At 45.0% G+C, this 13,635-nt stretch overlaps 1 protein-coding gene across 1 annotated transcript in view; it reads right to left on the bottom strand.

Annotated features, from left to right (window-relative positions):
• LOC149438472 (IgGFc-binding protein-like) overlaps positions 1 to 13,635 on the bottom strand; it is a 99,704-nt gene that overhangs the window by 83,923 nt on the left and 2,146 nt on the right. The window contains exons 2-7 of the mRNA XM_089659804.1: positions 12,129 to 13,355; positions 10,044 to 10,393; positions 7,947 to 8,216; positions 7,552 to 7,849; positions 5,303 to 5,901; positions 1,064 to 1,631 (exon numbers count right to left, since the gene is read on the bottom strand). Of these exons, the coding sequence (XP_089515930.1) occupies positions 1,064 to 1,631; positions 5,303 to 5,901; positions 7,552 to 7,849; positions 7,947 to 8,216; positions 10,044 to 10,393; positions 12,129 to 13,355 (3,312 nt within the window). The remainder of the gene's footprint in view (positions 1 to 1,063; positions 1,632 to 5,302; positions 5,902 to 7,551; positions 7,850 to 7,946; positions 8,217 to 10,043; positions 10,394 to 12,128; positions 13,356 to 13,635) is intronic.

Raw genomic sequence — 13,635 nt, 5'->3', positions numbered from 1 at the left:
TCTATCTATTATCTATCTATCTATCTATCTATCTATCTATCTATTATCTATCTATCTATCTATCTATCTATCTATCTATTATCTATTATCTATCTATCTATCTATCTATCTATCTATCTATCTATCTATCTATCGATCTATTATCTATCTATCTATCTATCTATCTATCTGTCTATCTATTATCTATCTATCTATCTATTATCTATCTATCTATCTATCTATCTATCTATTATCTATCTATTATCTATCTATCTATCTATTATCTATCTATCTATCTATTATCTATCTATCTATCTATCTATCTATCTATCTATCTATCTATCTATCTATCTATTTATCTATTATATATCTATCTATCTATCTATCTATTATCTATCTATCTATCTATCTATCTATTATCTATCTATCTATTATCTATCTATCTATCTATCTATCTATCTATCTATCTATCTATTATCTATCTATCTATCTATCTATCTATCTATTATCTATCTATTATCTATCTATTATCTATCTATCTATCTATCTATCTATCTATCTATCTATTATCTATCTATCTATCTATCTATCTATCTATCTATCTATCTATCTATTATCTATCTATTATCTATCTATTATCTATCTATCTATCTATCTATCTATCTATCTATCTATCTATCTATTATCTATCTATCTATCTATCTATCTATCTATCTATCTATTATCTATCTATTATCTATCTATTATCTATCTATCTATCTATTATCTATCTATTATCTATCTATTATCTATCTATCTATCTATCTATTATCTATCTATTATCTATCTATTATCTATCTATCTATCTATCTATCTATCTATCTATCTATCTATTATCTATCTATCTATCTATCTATCTATCTATCTATCTATCTATCTATCAGGTGTCCTCAAATGTTTGGCTATTCGAAGCATCTCTTCCTTTTTCTCTATCATAGGATCAGAAATAATATTTAAAAAGTGAATTGAGAACAAATCTGTCTTTATAAAACCAGTAAAGCTAATCTTTCTAAAAAAAAAAAAAAAAAAAAAAGAAATCCCTTACGACAGAAGTCTTGTCTCCTCCAGGGTTGTACAGTTGCTCCTGCAGCCTGACAGTCCATCATGTATGACGATATGACGGAGCAGAAGATAGTCTGCCGTTTCTCCAGGATGCAGGAGTCGTAGACACAGCTTGTGAAGTACGGTTCCGGGTCTACAAGGGCACGACAGTCCCGGAACGGACCTCGTTGATCCACCAAGACCCCGCACTCAGTGGATTTCTCTCTCTGCCTTCTCTCTTCAGACTGGAGATTGCTACAGACAGGGTTCCCCTCATCTTTACACTTCAACACTTCTGCTACCTTCCAGCTCTTTCCGAACGTTGCTGCGTCCGTCACAGTCCTCCCTCCTTTAGGAATCAAGTCGTCCTTGGGGTCCTTGTTAAAGTTTCCACAGAGTCCATGGACAGCATTGGCGTAAGTGCCTGGAAGAAAGACCCTGACAACGCTGTTATAGTCGTACGTGACGTACATGCCGAAAGAAAACGTGAAAACAGCCGAAGAGGGACTGAGATACAAGCTGAACAGGCCGCTCGGAGATCTGTACGGCAGGTTTTGCAGCGTGTTGTTCACCTATTGGAACGAAAAAAGAGATTTTGTTATCGTCAGAAATCGTTCGGCCCGGCACAGAGCAACTACATGGCAGTTTTATATCTGTAGAAGTCCTGGGTGACACGCAGGGGCGGACTGACCATTTGGAAACTTAGGCCCTGCCCGAGGGCCCGGGGTCAGTAGGGGGTCCCATGAGATGCCCCTGGTACCTTTTTCATAGGCTTTTTTGAGTTTGGGCAAGGACACAGGGGCCCCATGATCCCCTATTGCCTGGGGGCCCCATGAGTTGTCAGTCCGCCCCTGGCAAGGACACAGGGGCCCCATGATCCCCTATTGCCCGGGGGCCCCATGAGTTGTCAGTCCGCCCCTGGCAAGGACACAGGGGCTCCATGATCCCCTATTGCCCAGGGGCCCCATGAGTTGTCAGTCTGCCCCTGGTCACACGAGCGCAGGAGTGCGGGAACGGCAGCACATTCATCTGAACTCCAGGCGGACAGCTAAATAAAATTCATGAAATTCATGTATGGTGGCTATAACCAAGGGATTTGTTTTTCGATCTGTCCAGTCATTACATTTACACAGCTCTGCCACAAAATGGTGTAGACACTTCCCAGATGGAAGAAAAATATATTTTAAATATATTTAAAAAATATTTTTCCCAAATATATTGACATGTATTTCAAATACTACAATTTTGGCCGTATTCAATATATTTCTTAAAATATATTTTTATTGTTTCATATATATATATATATATATATATGTGTTTATATATATATATATGTGTGTGTGTTTATATATATATGTGTGTGTGTGTTTATATATATATGTGTGTGTGTTTATATATATATGTGTGTGTGTGTATATATATCTATATATATATATATGTCTGTATATATATATATATATATATATATATATATGTATGTGTATATATATATATATATATATATATATACTGCATGTTGAAATGCGTTTTTTATATATTACGAAATTAATGAAAAGTATTTTTAAATATATTCTTCAGATTTTTTTAACATATAAAAAAGTCATTTTAGCGTATACTTTTACATAGATTTGTAAATGCATTATACTTGAGGTGATTGTAGCCGTACTAGTGCATTTGTGACAGAAACAATTGAGTACTGCTTGGACCTTGAAGAAGGGGACACTCCTGAAAGCTTGTCCTCAAAATTGTATGTTAGTGCAAGTAAAAAAAGTATCCCGGACAGTACTCAATTGTAAATGCATTCTAAAAATGTAGATTAGATGTATTTTTAAAGACATACAGTATATTTGAAAATGTATTTTAAAAAATATTTTTCAGATATTTTGTAATATATAAAAAACTCACAGTATGTGTATATATATATATATATATATATATATACTGTATATACACTGCATGTTGAAATGCGGCTTTTATATATTACGAAATATATTTTTTAAATATTAATAAATATATTCTTCTGATTTTTTTTAAGATATAAAAAAGTCATTTTAGCTTATACTTTTACATAGATTTGTAAATGCATTAAAGAAATGTAGATTAAATGTATTTTTAAAGACATACAAAATATTTGAAAACTTATTTTTAAAAACGTTTTTTATATATTTTGTATTAAAAATGCACAGCTCAATCATATATATTATTTAATATTGTGTAACAATTTATATACTGTATGGTCTATTAATAATTGTTTTTTGCAATTACTAGTATTCTGTGTATTGCCCTTTTTTAAGATGACACATGGAGCCTGTGGGTTGCCATTAGTTTACATCACTTCCTGTAAGATGAGGGTAAACTAATTAGGAATGATTAATCACCTGGTGATTCCAATTATGGATCTCCGATATAAGCGGTAAGCCGCACCACACCATCACCCCTATGAGTAAGTCAGGAAATGACGAAACGCATCAGGGCGTGACGGTGCTGCAAATCGGAAGTGACGTAGATCCGTAACCAGAAGTGACGTAGATCCGTAACCGGAAGTGACGTGACGGCGTTCTGTCTGACAGTTCCGGAGGTGAGAGCACCAAGCGGTCTCTGCTGATCATTAATACTTGCAATATGGGCTTGTTTTGATTTTATACATTGTAAGTGCGATACTTGTAGCAATAAAGCGATTTATCTTGGGTAATACACCATTGGAGCCGGTCTTCTCTTCTCATGATATGGTGGAGCATGGAGTAACAATGGAGTGGATACTTGAGTAACCCCGGCATTTGTTCATTGAATGAGCTGAGTCTGGAGGAACTCCCAGTACTCACCAATGGAAGCCCTCTTCGGTATTTTATATATCAAAGGCAGAGGACATTATAAATTTTCATCACTGGACTTTATTTATTTATTTATTTTTGTATCACTGGACTTTATTTATTTATTTATTTTTGTATCTCTGGGCTTTATTTTGTTTTATCACTCTGTTTGCTTGATTCACTATAGTGGGTTTATTTGATCACTATTTTTTTGGTCACTGTTTATTTATCTATTTATTTTATATATTTATATAATTTTCACTGGAAGATATTTTGAGGACACTTGATAAATTAACTGAGACAGGAGATCGATATATATATATTTTTTTACATACAGGGACTGCCCACTCTTAGCTCTGCTATAAAAGGACTGCCCACTCTTAGCTGTGCTATACAGGGACTGCCCACTCTTAGCTTTGTTACACAGGAACTGCCCACTCTTAGCTCTGCTATACAGGAACTGCCCACTCTTAGCTCTGTTATACAGGGACTGCCCACTCTTAGCTCTGCTATACAGGGACTGCCCATTCTTAGCTCTGCTATACAGGGACTGCCCGCTCTTAGCTCTGCTATACAGGGACTGCCCGCTCTTAGCTCTGCTACACAGGGACTGCCCACTCTTAGCTCTGCTATACAGGGACTGCCCGCTCTTAGCTCTGCTATACAGGGACTTCCATTTCTTAGCTCTGCTATACAGGGACTGCCCATTCTTAGCTCTGCTATACAGGGACTGCCCATTCTTAGCTCTGCTATACAGGGACTGCCCATTCTTAGCTCTGCTATACAGGGACTGCCCATTCTTAGCTCTGCTATACAGGGACTGCCCGCTCTTAGCTCTGCTATACAGGGACTGCCCGCTCTTAGCTCTGCTACACAGGGACTGCCCACTCTTAGCTCTGCTATACAGGGACTGCCCGCTCTTAGCTCTGCTATACAGGGACTTCCATTTCTTAGCTCTGCTATACAGGGACTGCCCATTCTTAGCTCTGCTATACAGGGACTGCCCATTCTTAGCTCTGCTATACAGGGACTGCCCATTCTTAGCTCTGCTATACAGGGACTGCCCATTCTTAGCTCTGCTATACAGGGACTGCCCGCTCTTAGCTCTGCTATACAGGGACTGCCCGCTCTTAGCTCTGCTACACAGGGACTGCCCGCTCTTAGCTCTGCTACACAGGGACTGCCCGCTCTTAGCTCTGCTACACAGGGACTGCCCGCTCTTAGCTCTGCTACACAGGGACTGCCCGCTCTTAGCTCTGCTACACAGGGACTGCCCACTCCTAGCTCTGCTACACAGGGACTGCCCGCTCTTAGCTCTGCTACACAGGGACTGCCCGCTCTTAGCTCTGCTACACAGGGACTGCCCGCTCTTAGCTCTGCTACACAGGGACTGCCCACTCTTAGCTCTGCTATACAGGGACTGCAATACTTACAATGACTTTATTGGGGTTCTGTCTGTTGGCTTCGAACTCCGTGCCGTAGGCGCTGATATAAACTGCGCTTGTGTATGAGACTCGGACATTGCCTCTGTTTTGATTCCAAACACGGACTTGGAAATCGGTAAGCCCTCGACTCCGGTCAGTAAGGCCTGCCAACAAATACACACAGGTTCCCTGGAAGTCTATCTTGAGCCCGTCAAACGTTTTGTAGTGGGGGTCCCCAACGCCGAGACACACCCCATAGGACATCGGGTAACAGTCCAGGATGCCGTTCCTCACAGCGCATTCTTCTCCAGCTCGGCAAGGACTGGTTTTACATTCCACCTTCCGAGTCTGAGGGTTGCACACGCACTTCTGCTGACATGCGGTATCGTTCCAGAACTCCTCGTTGGGGGAGTAGGTGAATCCATTGTACTTGCAACCGCAGCTTGTCTTCGGGACACACTTGCCCTGGCTCAAAACAAACCCTTCATTGCACTCGCAGGTCTCCACGCAGGGCTCGGTGCAAACGGACGCCCCTTCTGGATCATCGCAGGTTGCTGGGCAAGCGCGTCCACAGAATTTGTAGGTGCTGTCGGCGGGGCAAGGTAGGGCTGAAAATGGAAGGGGAGACTTTCATAAGTTGGCTCCAGAGGTGATAATGGAAACATGACGGCAATAAAACGATCTGATTGGGGGTTCATTGCTCCCTCAGGCGATCCAAAAACTAAAAGAAGTTTGGGGTATACGGTATATACTTTAGATGCAAAGTATTATTGGACTGAGTGTAGTTGTCCTTTAATAGCCACCCCGAGGTATCAAACAGAAGGCCACAAGGCCCACGGGCCAAATCCAGCCCACCAGGCCATTTCATGTGGCCCTCACACTCCCCATCGTCTCTGCCCCCACCTTGTTTCAGCAGTCAGAAGCAGAAAGGAGGACAGAGCTCCTCCAGCAGATGCTGTGCTTCGCCACGCAGCCATGGAGAGGCTCGTCTCCGCATCCCCCCATGTCTCAGCAGTCAGGACAGAGTTCCTCCTACAGATCCTGCACCATTTTTTACAGCCGCAGCACCCATTCGTCTCCAGCATTTAGCAGACTCTGGGCAGCTGCCTCCAGCCCTCCTCTGGTCCTCCTCCAGAGCCTGCACTTTCTGTTTCCCAGCTCTGCCCCAAGCTTCTACCCGGAAGCAGCACAAGGTAAGGGGGGTGCATTGTGATGTAATAGAGGGTGGGGGACTCTTGAATTCTGATGGTAGGGGGGCTCTTGACGTCTGATGTAAGGGGAGGGTGGGGGGCTCTTGACTTCTGATGGTGGGGGGGCTCTTGACGTCTGATGTAAGGGGAGGGTAGGGAGCTCTTGACTTCTGATGGTGGGGGGGCTCTTGACTTCTGATAGTGGGAGGGGCTCTTGACTTCTGATGGTGGGGGGGGGCTCTTGACGTCTGATGTAAGGGAGGAGGGGGAGGGGCTCTTGACTTCTGATGGTGGTGGGGCTCTTGACATCTGATGTAAGGGGGGAGGGTGAGGGGCTCTTTACTTCTGATGGTGGGAGGGGCTCTTGACTTCCGATGGTGGGGGGGCTCTTTACTTCCGATGGTGGGGGGGCTCTTTACTTCCGATGGTGGGGGGGCTCTTGACTTCCGATGGTGGGAGGGGCTCTTTACTTCTGATGGTGGGAGGGGCTCTTTACTTCTGATGGTGGGAGGGGCTCTTTACTTCTGATGGTGGGAGGGGCTCTTTACTTTTGATGGTGGGGGGGCTCTTGACTTCTCATGGTGGGGGGGCTCTTGACTTCTGATGGTGGGAGGGGCTCTTTACTTCTGATGGTGGGGGGGCTCTTGACGTCTGATGTAAGGGGGGAGGGGGAGGGGCTCTTGAATTCTGATGGTGGGAGGGGCTCTTTACTTCCAATGGTGGGAGGGCTCTTGACTTCTGATGGTGGGAGGGCTCTTGACTTCTGATGGTGGGGGGGCTCTTGACATCTGATGTAAGGGGATGGTGAGGGGCTCTTGACTTCTGATAGTGGGAGGGGCTCTTTACTTCCGATGGTGGAAGGGCTCTTGACTTCTGATGGTGGGGGGGCTCTTGATTTCTGATTGTGGGGGGGCTCTTGACTTCTGATGGTGGGGGGGGGCTCTTGATGTCTTATGTAAGGGAAGGGGGCTCTGGACATTTAGTCTTACAGATACAACTGGCCCTCTGAGGGTAACCACAATGCTAAGGCAGCTCACAATAAAATGGAGTTTGCCACCCTTGACTTACGGCATCCTGCTGCTTCTCTCCACTGGCCAATCTTCACTCCGGCCCGTTGGCAGGCATCAGAGTAGGCACTGACTGCTTGGCATGACATCTGCTTGTAGCCATTGTGGATACACACATCAAACACGCAGTTGTCCATGTACATCTTTGGGTCTAGAACTGAATGGCAACCACTGAATGGACCATTGGCTTTGCTGATAAGCCCACAGAAGTCATCGACTGTGTACTGTTGGGAAATGCTGGGTGGACATCTCAGGCAGGGGCCACGGCAATCATGCCAGCACAATGTGCCATCTTCTACCTGCCAACACAAGACAGCAAACAATCAGCCCTTTGACGGTTACACAAACAGCCAATGGAGGAAGCTCATAAACAAGGTTCAGGATAGTACATCTTACCGCCCAGCTAGTGCCCAAGGCAATGGGGTTGGCAGCCTGGGTCCCAGAAGGAGTGAGAAAGTCATCCGCTGAATTTTGATTATTATTTCCACACATGCCACACATCTTTCCAGCATAGCGCCGCGTGAGCTCCATCCACAAGTAATGGTTCCAGTCATAAGACATCATCATATCATTCCCGAGCTGTATAATGGCAGCGTTCCCGCTCTGGAACATCGTCAGAGTCCCATTCAACATTGAAATTGGAAGTTGTCTTTGGCAGTTGTCCACCTGGAAAAAATTTACCAGGAAGAGAAAAATGGCATCAAGAGTCAAGCTTTATTCAGCATTAGTAAAGAAAAGAAAAAAAAAACTTCTTCTGATTTCACCGCATTGAAAGGAAAGCCTTTGTGGTCAATGCAGAATATATCGAGTTCGAGTATCAAAGAGCGGTTTGGCCAAAGAGTTTTTTGGCCATACATCTCTTGTGGTTAACAGGAGTACACTTGCTCTTGCTCTCCTGTGACCCAGAGTGGCAGAGCGGCTCCGGGCTCTGGGAAGATCCTGACAATATTTTCGAGATCCACCTAGATGTCTGATTGCCAGCTGGCTCCGCATCTCCGCATGAGGCTGAGAGCTGAAGCCAGCTGCACCCGACTCCTCCCCAGCCTGGCTCTCCAGTGACTGCTGGAGGAGCATAGTGGACAGTGTTGACTGATTGTCACTGCCCTCTGCCCTGAGAAGATGAAAAACTAGAACAGGGGACTCCAAACTTTCTAAAGAAAGGACCAGGTTACTGTCCTTCAGACAGTCCTTCAGGCCGGACTGTGTTCAGTGGGAGTAAGCAATTCCCAATCTTTGGTATTAGGGGGAGAAATAGTTGCTGTCAGTGGGAAATTAGTACCCCATTTTTTGTTATCAGTGGGAGGAATAGTGCCCCATCATTGGCGTCAGTGGGAGGAATAGTGCCCCATCATTGGCGTCAGTGGAAGGGACAGTGCCCCATTATTGGTGTCAGTGGAAGGGATAGTGCCCCATTATTGGTGTCAGTGGAAGGGATAGTGCCCCATTATTGGTGTCAGTGGAAGGCATAGTGCCCCATTATTGGTGTCAGTGGAAGGGATAGTGCCCCATTATTGGTGTCAGTGGAAGGGATAGTGCCCCATTATTGGTGTTAGTGGGAGGAATAGTGCCCCATCATTGGTATCAGTGGAAGGAGTAGTGCCCCATCATTGGTGTCATTGGAATGGATAGTTCCCCATTATTGGTGTCAGTGAAAAGGATAGTTCCCCATTGTTGGTGTCAGTGGAATGGATAGTGCCCCATTATTGGTGTCAATGGAAGGGATAGTGCCCCATTCTTTGTGTCAGTGGGAGGAATAGTGCCCCATCATTGGTATCAGTGGAAGGGATAGTGCCCCATTATTGGTGTCAGTGGAAGGCATAGTGCCCCATTATTGGTGTCAGTGGAATGGATAGTGCCCCATCATTGGTGTCAGTGGGAGGAATAGTGCCCCATCATTGGTGTCAGTGGGAGGAATAGTGCCCCATCATTGGTGTCAGTGGGAGGAATAGTGCCCCATCATTGGTGTCAGTGGGAGGAATAGTGCCCCATCATTGGTGTCAGTTGGAGGAATAGTGCCCCATCATTGGTGTCAGTGGGAGGAATAGTGCCCCATCATTGGTGTCAGTGGGAGGAATTGTGCCCCATCATTGGTGTCAGTGGGAGGAATAGTGTCCCATTATTGGTGTTAGTGGAAGGGATAGTGCCCCATCATTGGTGTCAGTAGCAGGAATAATCCCTCAAGGGCTGGATAAAGCCAAGCAGAGGGATGCAGTTTGGAGACCAAGCGAAGGGAAATCTCCCCAATGGGGTATAGAGGGCAAAAAGCCTGGCAGAGGTTGTAGGCCTCCCTTACTCTATGGGAAACAAATGGTTTTAGTTCAACTCTATGTGCAGACTCAGGCCGGATCAGATTTCTCACTAGCCCATGTAGACCATGCTGCATCCTGGGAGGTGCATATATTGGTGAAGGGGGGGAGGGGTTAACAGCAAAGAAAGATGTCACAAGCTAGCTGGCCTAGGAGAGCAAAAACCGTTGACATGAGTGCTACTTACCCTCACATAGCCATTCTCTCCTTTCTTGACCACAATGGTATGGCCACCAGTTTGCAATGTGACTTGAGCTACATAAGAAACCTGGAAATTTCCACGATTATCGCTCTTGTATTGAACCGAAAACGTCTGCAGATCTTTGTCCACGTCCCCGCAGACTTTGGCAAACGTGTACGTACACGTCCCCATTAAGTCGTAATAAACATGATCAAAGGTTTTGAGGTGAGGATCTCCAGCTGCCCAGCAGTAGTCCACTTGTGGTTTGACGCACTTGGGTTTCCCATTCTCTACGGCGCACACTTGACGTGAAGGGCAAACGGTATTTCTGCAAGTCGGAGGTGGAGGACCTGGATCTGAATCAGACAAAAGTTCTACATGAGTTATTGTCTAAGACTCAAGATTCAGTTAAATACAATTGTGCTGTGTGGTCCTTCTAAGCCACTTGAGCCAATGGAACCCTTTGTAAAAAAAAAATGATTTAATACCAAAATAACGCTGGATTATGTCTACAAGGAAGTAAGTTTTATTCATTCTGCAAACTCTGGATTATTAAACTGTGGAGAGACATTTTTAGGTGTCAAGCTGGTTTGTCATAGTTGGTAAGGTTGAATAAAGACATCATTCCATCATTTCGACTTGTTTTATGTGGATATATGAGTGCGCACCACCAATGGTGGAAGAGCGTTCCACATCTTTACTGCTGTCCAGGAAGAGCGGATATAGTGAATGCGGGGTCCGGGGAGAGCGGATATAGTGAATGCAGGGTCCGGAGAGAGTGGATATAGTGAATGCGGGGTCCGGGGAGAGCGGATATAGTGAATGCAGGGTCCGGGGAGAGCGGATATAGTGAATGCGGGGTCCGGGGAGAGCGGATATAGTGAATGCAGGGTCTGGGGAGACCAGATATAGTGAATGCGGGGACCGGGGTGACCGGATATAGTGAATGCGGGGTCCGGGGAGAGCGGATATAGTGAATGCAGGTACGGGGTGACCAGATATAGTGAATGCAGGGGCCGGGGGACCGGATATAGTGAATGCGGGGTCTGGGGTGACCGGATATAGTGAATGCAGAGTACGGGGTGACCGGATATAGTGAATGCGGGGTCTGGGGTGACCGGATATAGTGAATGCAGGGTACGGGGTGACCGGATATAGTGAATGCAGGGTCCGGGGTGACCGGATATAGTGAATGCGGGGTCCGGGGGTGACCGGATATAGTGAATGCAGGGTACGGGGTGACCGGATAGAGTGAATGCAGGGTCCGGGGTGACCGGATATAGTGAATGCATGGTTTCTCTGTGCAATGGTTGTGGCCCCGAACCTCCTCTTCTTGGCTCCCCCGCCAAAGCTCTCGGATCCTCCTCTTCTCTGAGTGCCCTCCTAGCAAAGCTGCTTGCTATGGGGGCATTCATGTAGATACACTCCCGAGCCAGGTTATGTGTGTCTATAGACACACACAGCACCCCCCCCCCCATCTCTCTCATTACTGGTTTTGATTGACAGTAGCAGGAGCCAATGGGAAAGAGGCACCAGTGAGACCAGGAAGAGGAGAGAATAGCTACAGCACACGGGCCCAGTGCTGGATCAGGAATGGACTCAGGTAAGTGTTTAAGGGGGCTTGAAACGTTTTTTTTACCCTAATGCAGAAAATGCCTTTGGAACCACTTCAAATGCTATATTAGAAATAAAAATGTGAAGTTCAAAAACATAAAGGGGGTCTATTTGTTGGTTTCACATAGCTTTTCTCCAGGTTTTACACATTTTTCCAGTTGAATCCAAATAGAAATATGTGTGAATCCTGAGTGAAAGTTGTGTGAAAAAAAATATATATATATAGACCCTAAAGTGTATCTACAGCCATTTGTTTACTTTTTTGGATGGGGTAAACAAAACAGTTAGATGTTCTATCACAGGGTTTCTCACCCAGGGTTCCATGGGTTCTTTTTCTTTTGTACATGTAACATGTTTGACCTTCTCATCTCTTTCTATCCTGATGACAATTTAAAAAAAAAACATTTTGGCTATAGATACATTTTAATTCAAAAACATTTAAATGAAAAACAAAAAATGAATCTGTGAAAAGAATACCTTTTGTACAGGCTCCTATATTGCCATAGCTGTAGGTCGAACTGATCCCGAAACTCTGCAGGCCAAATTTTTTACTTGGATGTTCAATTCTGTGAGAGGTGGCAGAGGTTCCATAATTGTACTCAAGCCAGCTGAGTTCCGTTCCCGGGATGGATATCCACTCAGGGTCTATAAGACTTTTCCCATCAATGGTGATGCCTTCGATGGCAGCATTCTCGGCTATTATGCTAAGATAGTTGTCAAGGCTTCGTTGTCCAAATATGGCGTAGGCTGAGCAGTAGCTAGAAACGTCCAAGACATTCATCATGAATGGGGAATACTCATATCTTCTGCCCCTTCCACCTGAGCTGAGGAAAATGACTTGCACTTCTTTATTTGCTTCAATTTTTAATGGCACGCTTGGCATGTCAAGCTCTAAGACTTGACCCTCCACCATATTTTGCTTCTCTTGTTTATCACCAGAGGTGTAGGTCACCATGGTGGGACCAGCGGAAATAACAGCGACAATGTCTGACTTCTGCTGCGATAGAACAGAAACGGGTGCCACCATGTACTCCATTCCCCAACTGGACGTGGGGGAGAGTTGCTCAAAGACATGATTACATTTGGTGTTCTTTTGGGCGCAAGTGTGTCCACACAACACAGCCACTGGTTTGTTGGCCACCACTTTAGAACCCGAGAGATTTTCTGGGCTGAGAATCTGAACCCCTTGCATAGCGGCCAGGGGTATGGTAATAACACTGTTCGGTCTATATCCTTTTCCATTCAACTGGACAAATCCTTTGGTGTGAATCTCAACAGTGGTTTCTTCAGTGGCCAAAACAGAGCACACCTTAGAGGAACCAGAAGATCCGGTTTTGGGGGTGTATAAGTAATAAACAGTCCCCAAACGGGACACTGGGAGCAAAATTGTTGTCTCAGCTGACCGGAACTTTTCATGAAGCGAAAGGACAATGATGGGAGAGGTTGCTTGGATGTGGACTATTTTCGTAAAAACTCCACTTCCTCTAACCTCCGTGGATGTTGGAAGGGTCAGGGTCAGGGCATTTTTATTTTGTATTTCAAAGGTTGTTTGGAAGCTTCCCCCCAAGACAGCGATGGTGACTGTGGTGTTATCATGAAGGCCGGTCACCCGAAGAATACATTTCTGGCCAGACAAACCATTCGCCCCATTCTGCAAGAAAGTGGTGATGAACTCAGTCCCTGCCGGATTAGTCCACCCCATATCTGAAAGAAAATAAATAAAAAAGAAATCAATTAATTTAAAAAATGTCAAAAAGTTATTTAAATCTGTTAAAGCTTAACTTGGCATGGGGCCAGGGCAGCCCTTAAGTGTGACCTAGCCTGCTCAGCAGTAGACAGTGGCGGGTGGAAGGTGAAGTGTGGAGTCTGGGAGGGGGCCCAGGGAGGGACCTACCTACAGGCAGGGTTACTGGACAGGAGTATCTCTCAGCCTCAACCATCCCCTGAGAGAGGACAGCCTCGGAAGCAAGGTAAGGAGCCAGCC

This window comes from Staurois parvus, unplaced genomic scaffold (genome assembly GCF_062004578.1).
Source record: "Staurois parvus isolate SC_StPar_1 unplaced genomic scaffold, SC_StPar_1.0 ptg001191l, whole genome shotgun sequence".
In the NCBI taxonomy this organism is placed as follows: domain Eukaryota; kingdom Metazoa; phylum Chordata; class Amphibia; order Anura; family Ranidae; genus Staurois; species Staurois parvus.
The sequence above is the reverse complement of the archived record's forward strand: the minus strand, read 5'-3'. Positions and strand labels throughout refer to the sequence as shown.